Source organism: Chiloscyllium plagiosum, unplaced genomic scaffold, assembly GCF_037043375.1.
Source record: "Chiloscyllium plagiosum isolate Xiang-an unplaced genomic scaffold, Cpla_swu_hap1 HiC_scaffold_33, whole genome shotgun sequence".
Lineage (NCBI taxonomy): Eukaryota > Metazoa > Chordata > Chondrichthyes > Orectolobiformes > Hemiscylliidae > Chiloscyllium > Chiloscyllium plagiosum.
The window spans coordinates 25,578,730-25,595,099 of NW_028270171.1; the positions used below are offsets into that span (position 1 = coordinate 25,578,730).

At 43.2% G+C, this 16,370-nt stretch overlaps 1 protein-coding gene across 5 annotated transcripts in view; it reads left to right on the top strand.

The window, feature by feature from the left end:
• Positions 1 to 11,992, top strand: part of LOC122542317 (ubinuclein-2-like) — an 84,339-nt gene extending 72,347 nt beyond the window's left edge. For 3 of the 5 annotated variants that reach the window (XM_087978373.1, XM_087978375.1, XM_087978376.1), the window contains one exon: positions 9,070 to 11,992. In XM_087978373.1, the coding sequence (XP_087834499.1) occupies positions 9,070 to 9,125 (56 nt within the window). In that variant the 3' untranslated portion in view covers positions 9,126 to 11,992. Of the gene's footprint in view, positions 1 to 786; positions 822 to 9,065 lie in introns of those variants that run through there. The other 2 variants (XM_087978374.1, XM_043679960.2) reach the window with 2 other exon arrangements.
• Positions 11,993 to 16,370: the final 4,378 nt, after the last annotated feature.

The window sequence follows — 16,370 nt, forward strand, 5'->3', positions numbered from 1 at the left end:
GAGAAATGAAGAAGCAAAAAACTGAAATTGACCAGTTAGTTTATTGCCTGTCATTGGGAAAATGTTCAGGTATTATAAAGGATGTAATAGAGCATTTAGAAATGCATAATATGATCAAGCAGTGTCAGCGTGGCTTCACGAAGAGAGATTCATGCCTGACAAATTTATCGCAATTTATAGATTAGATTACTTACAGTGTGGAAACAGGCCCTTCGGCCCAATAAGTCCACACCGACCTGCCGAGGCACAACCCACCCAGACCCATTCCCCTACATTTACCCCTTCACCTAACACTACGTCAATTTCCCATGGCCAATTCACCTAACTTGCACATTTTTGGACTGTGGGAGGAAACCGGAGCACCCGGATGAAACCCACGCAGACACGGGGAGAACATGCAAACTCCACACAGAGAGTGGCCTGAGGTGGGAATTGAACCATGATCTCTGGCACTGTGAGGCAGCAGTGCTAACCACTGTGCCACCGTGCCTTTGGGGACAACAGGTGGGATGGATAAGGAGGAAGCAAGGACTGTAATATATTTGGATTTTGAGAAGGTGTTTGGTAAGGTGCTACACATTAGGGTATTTAATAAGAGCCCATGGTGTTGGGATACTATATTCAGTGCGGATAAAGGATTGGCTAACTAGTGGAAGACACTATTGGGATTTGGAGGACATTTTCACGATGGCAATCTGTAACTCAAGGTGTGCCACAGGGATCAGTACTGGTGCCACAATAATTTATAATACATATTATTGACTTAGAATCACTTAATCCCTACAGTGTGGAAAGAGGCAGTTTGACCCATCGAGTCTGCACTGACCGTCCAGAAGTATCCCATCCTTGAATGTACTAATTGGGATTGTACCAAGATTGTGGATGACACAAAAGTAAGTGGGAGGGAAAGTGATGAGGGTGACACAAGAGTGTGCAGAGGAATATTGGCAGGTTAGGTGAATGGCCAGAAACTTGGCCAGATGGAATGTAATGTGGGGAAATGTGCCAACATAGAACAGAACAGGTCCTTCGGCCCACCAAGTTTGTGTTGACCATTATACCATTCTAAACTAATCCCATCTGCCTGCATATGGTCCATAACTTTCTATTCCCTGCCTGATCATGTGTCTGGCTAAATGCCTCTTAAAAGTTTGGATTTAAGTCCTGTGCTAAGTTGTCTGTCTGTCTTTGTCCCCCCCCCCCCCCCCCACCACACACACACACACCCCCAACCTCTCTCTCTCTCCCACCCTCCCCCTCACCCTCCCCCTTTCCCTGCCCACTCCCTAGTACCTTTCTTCTCCCCTGCTCTCTCTCTATCTCTTTCCAAAGTGCAGTTATGCACTTTGTTAAGGAGAATAGTGAAGCTGAGTATTATTGAAATGTAGCAGGCAGCTACAGAACGAGGATTTCGGAGTTCTTGTCCATGAATCCCAGAAATCTAACATCCACGTTCAGTCGGCCATAGGGAAGGCAAATGCAATGTTGGCCTTTTCAAAGGGAATGGAGTATAAAAGTAGGAAGGTTTCACTAAAACTATACAAGGCACCAGTCAGACCACATCTGGAACACTGTGAACAGCACTGGGACCCTTAACTGAGGAAAGATATACTGGCATTAGAGGCAGTCTAGAGAAGATTCACTAGGCTGATACCAGACATGGAGAAACTGTCTTATAAGGAGGTTGACTAAGTTGGACCTATACTGATTGGAGATTAGAAAAGTGAGAGACAACCTTATTGAAACATACAAGGTTCTTAGAGGACTTGACGGGCCAATACAGAAAGGCTTTCCCCTGTGGAAGAGTTTAGGACTAGAGGGCATCATCTCAAAATAAGGTGTCACACACTTAAGACAAAGCAGAGGAGCATTTTTTTCTCTCAGGGTTATGGAGTTGTGTCAAAGCTGGAAAATTAAGTATATTCAAGACTGAGGAGGAATTTTAATTAGTAAAGGAGTCAAAGGTTATGGGGAAAAGGCAGGTAAGTGGAGTTGAGGATTATCTGATCCACTGGTTGGAGTCATACCCAGTACATTGGAAGATTGTTGTGATGACTGGAGGTCAGTTATTTCAACTCCAGGACACCCCTGCACAAGTTCCTCAGGGTAGTGTCTTAGTGTCTTCCATTCATCTTCAACTTCTTCATCAATGACCTTCCCTCCATCATAAGGTCGGAAATGGGTATGTTCGCTGATTGTGCAGTGTTAAGTACCATTTAGTATTCCTCAGATACTGAACCAGTCCATTTTCAAATGTAGGAAGATCTGAACAAATGTCCAGGTTTGGGCTGACAACTGGCAAGTAACATTTATGTCACACAAATGCCAGGTTATGACTGTCACCAGTAAGAGACAATCTGATCACCATCCCTTGATATTCAATGGTGTTACCATCACTGAATCCACCAACAACATTCGGGGGTTACCATTGACCAGAAACTCAACTGGACTCAACATATAAACACAGCAGCCACAAGAGCGGGTCAGAGGTTAGAAATACTGCGGCAAGTAACTCACCTCCTGACCCTGCACTTGCCTGGATGGGTTTAGCTCCAATAACATTCAAGTTTGACATCATCCAGGACAAAGCCAAAATCACCTTGATTGGCACTACATCCACAAAATCCACTCCTCTCCAACACCAATGCTCAGTATCAGTAGCAAGATGCATTGCAGAAATTCATCAAAGATTATTAATTAGCACCTTCCAAACCCACAACCAGTTCCATCGAGAAGGACAAGGACAGCAGATACATGGGGAACACCACCACCTGCAAGTTCCTCTCCAAGCCACGTACCATCCTGACTTGGAAATATATCGCCATTCCTTCACTGTCACTGGGTCAAAATCCTGAAATTCCCTCCCTTACGGCATTGTAAGTCAATCCGCAGCAGTTCAAGAAGGCAATTCGCCACCACTTTCTCAAGGGCAACTAGGGACGGGCAACAAATGCTGGCCAGCCGCAACACCTGTGTCCCACGAATGAATAAAAAAAAGTCATCATTGTATTTAATGACAGAGCAGATTTGATGGCCTGGATGGACTGCTCCTGCTCCTACGTCTCTCATGGTTTATGATCTTCCCATCTAAACCAATGACCTTTAACTCTGTTGTCTAACAAAAATCTACCTTCATCTTTTGTTTTTTTTTAAACTTTAATATAAATACTTTATTCCACCACCAGGAAAACATTTATGTGGCCAATTGTATGTTAACCAGCAAAGCCTGCTATGGACATTGCTGATATCAAATAAAAATGTAAGGGCATGGTTAGGGAAAGAGGGGAGTACAAAATCAAAATGGCATTAGAGGGGGGAAATAAAAACATTCCATGACCTTGTTGCCACCTCCTTGAGGTAGTGAGTTCAAAGTTGCACAACTCTCTTGAAATTTAAATAAAAATTTCCTCATATCTGTCCTAGAAGGGTAACCCCTAGTTTACCCGAGAAGCAACCATAAGAGGAAACATTAGTGGGCGGCACGGTGGCACAGTGGTTAGCACTGCTGCCTCACAGCGCCAGAGACCTGGGTTCAATTCCTGCCTCAGGTGACTGACTGTGTGGAGTTTGCACGTTCTCCCCGTGTCTGCGTGGGTTTCCTCCGGGTGTTCCGGTTTCCTCCCACTGTCCAAAGATGTGCAGGTCAGGTGAATTGGCCATGGTAAATTGCCCATAGTGTTAGGTAAGGGGTAAATGTAGGGGAATGGGTCAGGGTGGGTTGCGCTTCGGCGGGTCGGTGTGGGCTTGTTGGGCCGAAGGGCCTGTTTCCACACTGTAAGTAATCTAATCTAATCTAATCTTTTCCACATCCAGCTTGTCAGGACCATTTAAGATCTTGTACATTTCAGTCAAGTAACTCCTCACTCTTCTAAACTCCAGGGGAAACCAGCCCAATCATTCCAACCTTTCCTCATAAGGCAACTTGCTATCTACAATTTCAAGATGGCGCCACCATCAGGTGACTCCTTGCAAGCTCTCTACAACAAAACTCCCTTGTGTACATCCTGTGCAGCAGAGTCTGTAAGCCTTACTCTGTCCTATTTTTCTTTCACCCTATGATCTGTATGTCCTTATTAGCATGGTCTGCCTGTACTGCTCGCAAACAAAGCTTTTATAGAACAATTGTGGGCGGTATGGTGGCACAGTGGTTAGCACTGCTGCCTCACAGTGCCAGAGACCAGGGTTCAATTCCTGCCTCAGGCAACTGACTGTGTGGAGTTTGCACATTCTCCCTGTGTCTGCGTGAGTTTTCTCCAGGTGCTCTAGTTTTCTCCCACAGTCCAAAAATGTGCAGGTTAGGTGAATTGGCCATGCTAAATTGTCCGTAGTGTTAGGTGAAGGGGTAAATGTAGGGGAATGGGTCTGGGTGGGTGCGCTTCGGCGGGTCGGTGTGGACTTGTTGGGCCGAAGAGCCTGTTTCCACACTATAAGTAATCTAATACCACACAGAATAGACCCCACGTGACAATAAATCAAATCAATCAATCATTTTGGGGCCTACGTCCTAAAGGACAGTGTCAGATAGCCATTTGTGCCCAACAACAGAAATAGGAACCAAAATCTGGTAACCTTTTAAAATCCTGTACTAGCATCTCACCATGTGAGCTTGGAAACATCTCCCTTTTATAGTTCTCAGAACGTAAATGTCGCTGACAAACCTGTTTATTACCTGTTCCAAATTACAATGAATTGGCTGATTTGTCGAACCGTTTCAGAGAGAAGTAAAGGGTTAACCAAGTCATGTGGGCCTGGAAAAAGACAGTAAAATGAAATTAAAATAAATTATGGTGAGACTTGAAGTCGGCATCACTAATCCTGCGCAGTAACTATTCTTTACTCTCTCACCATGTTGTGGTCTCCTTTGAATGCTGCACAAATCCTGTCATCAGTCATTAAGCTGTGAAACTGGTGTTAAACAAACTGTCCTGAAATGTGGTGCACCTTGGAAAGCAAACAAAGACAAAAAATAGAAACTAAATGGTCGACTTCTAAAACAGTACTGGCATAGAGACCTGAGAGTTTGTATACGTACAATGCTTGAAGATGATAGAAAAAGTTAAGACAACAGTTTAAAAAATATGGGATCCAAGACTTTATTAATAGAGTCATGATTACAAATGCAAGAAAGTATGTTACATATTTATAGAATGTGAGTTAGATCGCTACTGCGTACTGAGTCCCAGCCTGAGCACCATGCATTAAGCAGTATGTCAAGGTCTTGATGAATGTGCAGAAATTATTCAATAGAATAGAACCAGACATTTATGTTGGGCTTCAGTAGGAACTTGGTTAGGCCACAGTTGGAGTACTGTGTGTAGTTCTGGTCACCATTCTATAGGAAAGATGTGATTGCACTGGAGGGCGTGCACAGAGATTCACCTGATAAAACCAGGGAGCAAAGAACAATGCAGCACAGGAACAAGCTCTTTGACCCTCCAAGCCTGCACCAATGCATTTTCCCCTTCCATACTAAAACTGTCTTCACTTACAGGATCCGTATCCCTCTATTCCCTTCCTATTCACGTATTGTGTCTGCTTTAACCACCACCTCCGGCAGTGCATTCTAGGCACTCACCATCCTTCATGTGGAAAACCTTGTGTCGCACTTGTCCTTAAAACTAACCCTCCACCCCTGCATCTTGAACCCGTGTCCCCTTGTCATTGACCCCTCCACCTTTTTTGGGGGGAGGCCTCGTACTTTCCACTCTATGCATGTCATTCACAATCTTTTAAATTCTATCAGGTCATCCCTCAACCTTCTTACCTTACAGTGAAACCCCCATAACAGGCAACATCCTGGTAAACCTTTTCTGTACCCCCTCCAAAGCATCCACATTTTTATGGTAGACTGGTGACCAGAACTCTACGCATTATTCCAAGTTAGCCTAACTAACGTTCTATAAAGCTGCAGCATAACTTGCCTATTCTTATACTCAGTGCCCATTCCAATGAAGGCAAGCATGCCATAGGCCTTTTTTACTACCTTATCTACCTGCACTGCTACCATCAGTGATCTGTTGACCTGCGTAGCAAGATCCCTCTGCATATCAATACTCCTAAGGGTTCTGCTGTTCACTGTATAATTTCCACATATGCTTGACCTTCCAAAGTGCAACACCTAACATTTGCCCAGATTAAACTCCATTTGCCATTTTTCTGCCCATGCTTCCTTTTGTATCCTCTGACAATCCTCCTCATGATCCACAACTCCACTGAGCTTTGTATCATCTGCAAGCTTACTAAGTAGACCAGCCACATTTTCCTCCAAATAATTTATGGAAACCAGAGGTCCCAGCACTGATTGATCTCTGTGGAACACCACTAGCCGCAAACCCCCCCCCCCCCCCCCCCCATTCCAAAAAGCATCCTCCACCACTACCCTCTGTCTCCTATGATTAAACCAGTTCTGTATCCATCTTGCCAGCTCACTCCTGACACCATGTGACTTCATCTTTTGTACCAATCTGCCATGAGGGACCTTGTCAAAAGCTTTATTGAAGTCCATGGAGACAACATCAGCCGTTTTTCCCTCATCAATCATCTTTGTCACCTCCTCAAAAAACTCGATCAAGTTAGGGAGGCACGACCTCCCCCACACAAAACCCTGCTGTCTGTCACTAACAGGTCCATTTGCTTCTAAATGTGTGTAGATCTTGCCCCTGAGAATCTTTTCCAATAATTTCCCTGCTACCAATGTGAGGCTGACAGGACCATCATTTCCTGGATTATCCCTGCTACACCTCGTAAACAATGCCTCTTCTCCAGTCCTCTCAGACCTCATGTGTGGTCAAAGAGGATACAAAGATGTATGTCAGTGCACCAGTAATTTGTTCTCTTGCCTCCCTGAATATTCTGGGATAGATCCCATCAGGACCTGGGGACTTATCAAGTTGATATTTTTTAATATGCACGACACCTCTTCCTTTTTAACAGCAACTTGGCTTCAAAATTTAACATTCCCTCCCTGAGATCATCCTCCACCAATTCCTTGTCTTTGGTAAATACTGACACACAGTATTCATTTAGGACCTCACCTGCCTCTTCTGGCTTCCACACATAGAATCTCCCCTTTGTCCAACCCTTCCCCTGGCTTCCCTCTTGCTTTTTATATCTGTATAAAAACCCTTCAGATTCTTCTTAATCCTGTTTGTTAATGACTTTTCATGACCCCGTTAGCCTGTCTAATTCCTTGTTTAAGTTCTTCCCTACTTTCCTTATATATTTCAAGGGTTTAATCAGTTTCCATCCTCCTCGGCCTTACATATGCTTCCTTTTTCTTTTTGACCAAGGTAATGACATCCCTGGGCATCCAAGGGTTCAGGTAATTTGCCACACCTATCCTTCGTTCTTGCGGGACCTTATCAGCTGCCATTTGGAATACTCCCACATGTCCGATGTGGATTTACCCTCAAACAGCTTCCTCCTATCAAAATTCTCCAGTTCTTTCCTAATATTATTCTGGTTTGCCTTCCCCAAATTTAACGTCTTCACCTGAGGACTGCTATTATCCCTATCCATTAGTATCGTAAAACTCACAGTATCATGGTCACAACTCCTGAAATGCTCCCTCACTGAATCTTCAGTCACTTAATTGGGCTCATCCCCCAAAATCAGGTCCACTATAAACCCTTCCATGGTTGGACTGTTTACATACTGTGTCAAGAAAACCTCCCGAATGGTCCTTTCAAATTCTGCCCCATCCAAGTCCTTAGCACGAAGTGAGTCCCCAGTCAGTATAGGGGAAATTAAAATTACCCACAACAGCCCTACTGTTTTCGCATCTTTGTTGGGAGGTCATGTTGCAGCTGTACAGGACATTGGTTAGGCCACTGTTGGAATATTGCGTGCAATTCTGGTCTCCTTCTTATCGGAAAAATGTTGTGAAACTTGAAAGGGTTCAGAAAAGATTTACAAGGATGTTGCCAGGGTTGGAGGATTTGAGCTATAGAGAGAGGCTGAACAGGCTGGGGCTGTTTACCCTGGAGCATCGGAGGCTGAGGGGTGACCTTAATAGAGGTTTACAAAATTATGAGGGGCATGGATAGGGTAAATAGACAAAGTCTTTTCCCTGGGGTTGGGGAGTCTAGAACTAGAGGGCATAGGTTTAGGATGAGAGGGGAAAGATATAAAAGAGACCTAAGGGGCAACTTTTTCACACAGAAGGTGGTACGTGTATGGAATGAGCTGCCAGAGGAAGTGGTGGAGGATGGTACAATTGCAACATTTAAGAGGCATCTGGATGGGTATATGAATAGGAAGGGTTTGGAGGGATATGGCAAGTGCTGGTAGGTGGGACTAGATTGGGTTGGATATCTGGTCGGCATGGACGGGTTGGACCGAAAAGTCTGCTTCCATGCTGTACATCTCTATGACTCTATCTCCTGCTGTATGTCGGGAGGTGTGTAGTATACCCCCAGATTTGTGATTTCACCTTTCCTGTTCCTGACTTCTATCTATATTGCCTTATGGCAAGAGTCCTCTGATGTATCCTTCCTCAGTACGGCTGAAAAATACTCCTTTACCAGTAATGCAACTCCCCGCCCCTTTTACATCCGCTTTTCTCACACCTGAAACATTGAAATCCTGGGACATTCAGCTGCCGGTCCTGTCCGTCTTTCTGCCAAGTGTCCGTAATCGCAATAATCTCATAGTTCCAATTACTAACCAAAGCTCTAAGTTCATCTACTTTATCTATTGAAAATATGCATTTCTGACACCTCCCCTGCTGTCTTCAGCATTTCCCTGCCTGTTCTTGTTTTCAGTCATGTTTGCCTTGGTTTCTAACTCTCTCTCAATTTCTGCATCTACACTCCTGCTCCTTTGGTTCCCATCCCCCTGCCACACTAGTTTACACCCGTCCCAACCAAGTACCACCCCCAAAAACCCAGACATCTATAGGAGGAGAATAGTACTATGGTCTAATTGGATAACTCTTTCAGAAGCTCGCACAGTCAAACTGGGCAAATGCCCTTCTATGTGTAAAACTCTGATTGCATGATTCTGCACTTAACCGTAAAAAGAAACATTGAACATTATTAATATAACCACTTTCTCCTCTTCCCTAGACAGCAACCAAAGCCAGGGAGACTCTTCAAAGGTCCAACGGAAATCGCAATGACTTCTGAGGTTGCAGTAGACAGCATCTCATGGGATATGTCGAATTTAAATTTCCCAATTGGTTCAGAGGCCTCCTCCAATTAGGAGGTCTCTTGTTGGGTACCTGACTGAGGATATTTTCCTTTTGTTACGTTTATAACACTTCTGACCCAGAGCACTGTGGAAAAGGGAAACATTTACCGTGTTTGATTTACAAAGCAGACCTAATGGAATCGGAGTTTGACGAGTCCACCTGTCTGTTAGCTCATCCACTATGACGATTCAGCGTGCGGAGCTGTTCAATGGATTTTTGAAAAAAGGTTAATTAGGATTCCAAAGCAAGGGGTCATTCAAAAAAGCACATCTTTTTCCGCATGAATGTGTAGAGCAGCCATGGGTCCCATGGGAGCAGAGCCAAGTGCGGGGGGTGGGGGTTGGAGTCAGAGCATTGAGGTAGAGGGGGTAGAATAATGGGATGAAATCTCAGGCCTGAGAAGAGCGGCTGTGGAGAGAAAGCCTGGGGACAGTGGGAATGGTGTGCGGGGCCCAAGACTTTGCAAGAAGTGAGGCTGAAGATCTGTTCAAGAGTTCAGGACAAGTGACTTTTTTTCTAAATGTTCTATTTATCCAATACCCAGTAGGCCTTATGTACAGAAGATGGTGAGACATTGGAATAAAGGATAAGGGTGGGTGAGGGAGAGGGGAGGTGTGTTAATCTAGTGGACAAAATTCAAGGTGCTAAAAGGGCAATAAATCAGTCTGACAAGATTTTCTACTCTCAGGCAGGTCAGTCTTTGCCTGGAATAGCCTAAACACAAACTCAATTGTTATAACGTAATGAGCAACATTATGGATCAGGCAGCTTATTGATTGGTTGGGAAGAGGCGCAAACTACTTTGAAAGGAGTTTCGGTAGCCCAGAGTGAGCTTTTCTACCAGCCAGCTGGATGACCTTTAGAAACTGCAGCAGCTCCTGCAGCAGTTCTGGTCAACCTCTGATTACAGGAGGATGACGTAGTGGCTGTCTGAAGATTCATGATGCATTCTGCAATATATACTTGCTACATTTGGCTTTACGCATCTGCCATCTTTCTCAGTGGTCGGTGCTTGTGCTACATTGGTTAAGGCACTGCCAAGGTAGAGCTGGTTCAGCCGGTTCATAATTACTGCCACATCGGGTGATCCCAAGTGGGCAGTGTTGTTGATAACTCAGTATCCTACTCAAAGAAAACATGTGAAAATAAACTCTTGTTGCTATCTTTAAGTTGAACCAGCATGTAGACATGAAGGACAATGACAGCTTTGGACTTGGCAGTGATACTCTCTGTGGCTGAATAGTTTCCAAGCTCTACCCTTAACCACATTTGAATGAGGCTGAATGCCACTGTAAGTGTTGGCACCTTCAGGGGGATGGGAGGTGTATGGGTGAAAGAGCCTCCAAGATTCCCACCCCTTTAAACTCTTACCAGTTTGCAAAATTAAAGAATTAATTGTATTTGCTTTCTTTTTAATTAATGTTACTTCAAATTGGAGTGAAATAAGGCTGCCCCTAGAGTCTTTGTGTTGGAAACGCGGGCGTTGCTGAATGTCACATCACTGAATTGGGGCTCTGAGGGCAGCTGGTGGGATTTGGCATATTCCCAGTCACCTCCAGCACAGGGAGGGAGGTTGAGCGCTGTCCCTTATCATTGTCTGGCTAAAGGAGTTGGTGGGGCTGTTTAAACCAGAACTTCTGTCTCTCCAAGAGTGTTGAGAGATTTCCCAAGGCCACCTGCTGAGTACGAGTGTGTGTTTAACAGTGAGAAATAATGGCAGGGTTACAGCAGCAGGGAGCAGTGAATCCCACGATACAGTTTGTAATGGGGTAATTGTTTTTTTGAAAATTCTGTCTTCTGGATATTCTGGTGCTAGGAATGAACAGCGGTTGCTTGGCCTGAGAAAGGGGAGAGGAATACACAGCAGCCACTACATACTGCAAACCAGGCAGCCGCTGGCGACTGTGCCTCACCGGGTTGAATAGCTTGCCAGTGTTTTCTGTCGATGAAAAGAGGCATTGTTGTCTGCTGAAGTCATGGGAGATGGAACCTGCCAACCTGAATGAGCGTCTGTCAGGGACAAGCAGAAAACGTTTTAAAATACATAAACATGCAAACATGAATTTAACTTGCAACTTGTCTTTTTTTTGTCGGGAGATGATGTGGAGTTGACAGCAGCTGATTCCTAATTTATTTCTCCAAAACTGCAGGTCCAAGCATTTTTGTCTAGAGGCTATGCTGTGGGATGTGCCCTGGATTTGGACCAGTTACTCCAGGACTGACTGCAGTTCCCAGTTTGGCAGCTTCAATCTGTCTCTACTGCGTGCAGGAGAAAGAGGCTGGTTCATAAGCAACCCACATCCCTAAATCTGTTGTGTGGTCCTGGCTGTTGGTTTCCAACTGGGAACAGCTTTTTAATGTCTTCAATCTACTTTACATTTCAGGATCAATATTAGCACATTTGATTCTAACATAAGAAATAGGAGAAGGATTCAGCCTGTTAGCTCTTCATGCCTGCTCCGTAAGGATACAGCAGATCTAATAGTTGCCCTTACTCCACTTTCCTGCTTACCCTCAACCTTTGACTCCCTGGTCAGTTTAAAATTTATCTAATTCTGCCTTGAATATACTCAATGTCCCCACCTCCATTGCCTCAAGGAAACAGAATTCCAAATTCCAAACAGTAATAACCTTTGAGAGAAGAAATTTCTCCTTAAGTGGGAGACCAGTAATTTTGAAATATTACGCCCGTTTTCAATTCCACGGCACATTAGGAAACATCTCTCAGCATCTCCTGAACTTCTATCAATAGGATCAAGTTGTCTCCTTTTTTCTAAACTCCAATGGTTTTGACCCAACCTGCTCAACTTTTTCCCACAAGACAACCCCTTTATCGTAGAAATCTGAGTGAACCTTCTCTGAATTGCATACAATGCAAGCATCAATCAGTATGGCAATGCAGTAGTCACAGTTTACTAACCTGGAACCCCTCCCCATATCACAAACTATTATGCAAGTAAAGGTTGAGTGATAGATTTTCAGCCATATTCCAGCAGGTACTACTGGGGCCCAGCCAAATGCTGACTGACTCAAAAGTATTTGACAGCATCTTCCAAACTTGCAACTTCTGCCACCTCAAGGGACAAGGGCAATGGATTCATGGGAGCATCACCACTGGTATATCCCCTGCGCCACAGGTTACACACTGTCCTGACTTGGAACTATCACCATTCCCTTATTGTCACTGGGTCAAAATCCTGGAATTCCCTACAGCAATTTAAGAAGGCAGCTCCTCATCACCATCTTCTAGAGGGCAATTATGCTGGCTGAGACAGTAATGCATACATTCCACAAATGAATGAAAAAAGTGTCAACATCCTGAGTGACTTAATGCCTTGAATTCTAAGCTGGTTTATTATCAGACTGGTTAATATTTTTGGATAGTGCGATCTTCACCCTTCCAGGTCCCTTGCTCAGTCACCAATAACTAAATAGCTAAACGCTTAAAAGTTATGGTAACGATAGTGAGTGATAAGGAAAGAGGTTCCTCCATTCATGCTGACTCTGGCTAGCTGTTTCTCATCTGTAAATGTGGCTGGACTGGTAATTGATTCTGCTGGCATTAGTGGACACGATTCTTACTGATTCAAAATGAGTTTCAACAAGTAATTTGCTCCTGCAACAATGATCAGTCAGGACTTAACTAAGAGTGAAGATAGTGATTTATTAATGCAGGGGCAATGTCTGAAGTTCACCTGTAATTAGACATTAACTGGGGAGTCGTTAACTATTGTTGACATTTGAAGGCCATGGACACATTAATGTTATGAATACAGCTTCCAGTTCTTAGTATCTTGCTCAGTCAGCACAAGCAGAATGGAGGACAGAACCTTCACTAGCAACTGAAAGCTATCCAGATGGACAAATTTCACCATTTTGCAGTGATCCAAATTTAAACAACAGTTCTGGATGCATGTGTTGTCCAAGTCAAAGTGGTGTCCTTCCTACCTCATCTGTATGTAAGGATACTGGTGATAGTGAGTTATGTCTTTTTGTGGCTAGTTGATGTTCATGTATCCTGGTGACAAGCAAAATGATCATTTACAAAATACCTTGCAAGAACTGTAACAAACACTACATCGGACAAACAGGCAGAAAACTAGCTACCAGGATAGATGAACACCAGGGTGGTGTAAGATCCAGATTTCCACAACCATTTGTGTCAGCAAAAGCACTTTCAGCATAACCCCCTGAACAGTCTAGTTATAGTGTTTAAAGATTAGCCCTCATTCTGGACTATCAGAGGGAATAGTTTCTACCTACCCTATTTCATCCTTTAAAACAACAAAACTACCTCAAAATTCCATAACTCCTTTATCTTGTAGAGTCAAGGGACTAGATCTGACTTCCTCTCTATCCTAATGTCATTTGCTCATTGATTGATTGTCATTCAATCAGGCCTCAGAGAAGGTTAAAGACCATTCCCTGATTGCCTGTATTAGAGCTATGAGGGTATTGCAAGGAATGGAGCCAAGGTTAGTCAAAAGTCCATTTACTGGTCTTTCATCTGCAGTTCAATAATTTCAACTGTGTTTGACAGTTGAATGGGGCAGAAAAATCCCAGGAGACTTTTTTGTGAAGGGAATAATGACAGCCTGCTGTTCAAATGAGGATTCACTTAGTATTCATTGTAGCTAGATTTGAGATTATAATGAATATTCCTTCATAGAACAAAGAGGTGGAAATAAATTATTTCAAATATAGACTCCGAATTACAAGTAGTATTCATTAAAAAAATTGAGGATGCCACTTTTTCCAGCAGGTTTTGAAGTTCAAGGGCTTAATGACATGGCAGGTGAACAGAGTTTAATTCTAAAGCTAATATAGTAAAGTAAAGGTGACATAATAGCAAAACAAGTCATGAATTTAGTTATCACTTTCCATTCTGTAGCTAAAACCAAGCTCTATTTACATACAGCCTTTCAATGTAATAAAATATCCAAAGGCAGTTCACAGGAATATTATGAAGTAAAATTAAACATTAAGATGAATGAGATTTATGGCAATAACCAGCAGTTTGATCAATGAGGTAGGTTTAAAGAAATATCTTAAAGGGTGGAAGCTCCAATTACCCCTCTTTTCCAACGCCTCAACTTTGGTGGTCTGTATTGCCCTTAATGGGCTTTGCATCTAAATTGATCAGATGGACAAAATATAGGTGACTTATTGGTGATAGGGGAGAAAAATGTTCAGTTGTGTAAGAGCACTTCTGGAGAAGAAAAAGGATTTATGGAGAGAATTCCAGAGCCTTGAGCCTAGGCATCTAAAGAAAAGAATGGTAGAGAAATCAAAATCAGGGAGGCTCAAGAGATCAGATGTAAGTGTCTTGGTGATTTGTAGGAGTGGAGGAGGTTACAGAGCCAGGGAAGAGGCCAGACCACAGGGTTTGACCAGGAGCCAGTGCAGGATAGTGATATGGGATTTGTGTGGGTTCACAGTAAGGGAAGCCTCCCCTATCTGCATTAAGGCACAAGCAGCAGAGCGTGGATCAGCTCAAGTTTCCAGAAGGTATAATCAGGGATGAATCCTCAAATCTAAAAGTAAGGAGGGGGTGAACAAGAGCGTCAGCTGCAGCATGCTAGAATCAGGAAGTATATATTTGATTGAGATTTTGGAAGCCGAGAAGGTTCAGGACTGGCCATGGGATTCCACAGGGAATACTAGATGTGAATTTTGCTACCAGCAGGGGATGCTCTTGCTCAACACTTGAATTTTTCAGTTGAGAAAAGCCTGAGGTTTATTTAAAAATCAAACTTTTCCAGAACAGATCCAACTTGAACCAGGTAGAGACCACAACAGCCCTTTCCCCTTAAGTTTAAACCTTTGGGTTAAACTCACTAGGTGTCTCTCTGACACAAAGCACAGCCTATGACCCACAAACTGAATGGCGTTGATAACCTGAACATAGCAAGTATTTCCTGGTTTGTTGGCAATCCAGATTTAGGACACTTAAAATTAGGGGTTGCCATTTAGAGGAAATGAAGGAAAATTTATTGTGGTGGTTTGAGATTTTGGAATACTGCATCAAAAGTTAAAGTGGGGTTCCTGAACGTTTTTAGAGGTAAACAGATTCTTGTCAGGCAAGAGAAATCAAGGGGCAGATGGAATCTAGAATTCAGAACAAACTGAGCAGCCGCAGTTTTATCAAATGGTACTTCAGGCTTGAAGGGATAAATTACTGAATTTATAGGATTGTATAAATGTCTACATGAACAGTTGGGCAAAAAAAACTGAAGGGACCACGAAGGTTCTGTAATCTCCGAGCAAGGAGATGAATGCTGAAAAACAAGAATTGGAGCCTTGGCAAAAGCCACTTGGCAATACATTGGGAAATGCAGTCAAAAAGGAAGTATTTGGTATTTACTAGCAGTGACGCAGAAAAGTCGGGTGTGGATCCGCCCTAAGATTGCACCATATTTACGTAGTAAGTTAAGTAACTGGTATTCTTACACCCATTACATATTGACTCACCACTTTTCAACCAGAATGTCTCCAGGCATTTCATGCAATAAAACCACAAAGCCTCGATTTTTTATTCTTAAATTTGACAAGCTGAGGAAGTGACGCCATCCACTGTAGAATTTTCTCCATAAAGGCTCAGGAAACTAGGTCTGTTAGTAGCAGCGGCATCACCACAGGTGACGATGTCAGCAAATGGGTCTGCAATTACCTGTATTGTTCACCAAGTTTCACAAATCTATTCCTACAGTATTAGAAGGGACTGTTTAATAGCTGCAACTTAAGAATTAGAGCTATCAGTGCTGAGTCAAAAAGGATCATTTCGTTGTCGTTAGTTTGCAAGCAATAATAGTTCAGTTCAACTCTGTAAAGCTATTCAAATCATGTGTTGACAAATGATCTTCAGACTCTGTCACCGAGACCATTTGTTCGTGTAACTGCAACTGTCCTTAGGCAAGCACTGTTTATATCCTACATATTGAAAGTAGGGGCCCTCATAACCAAAGTTGCAAATCGACAGGCAAATTGCAATAATCCTTTAGTGAGTAAGAATGGGCCACCAATTTTGGGTATCAGATGACAAATTCATGAACCAATGCCGTGAGATAACCTCCCATCTTCAAAAAGATGATCGGGAGATTTCAGTATTTACCTTGACATTGGGATTAGCTACAACAGAGCAAATGAAATACACAAATGCGAGTACTCTACGGTCTTAATT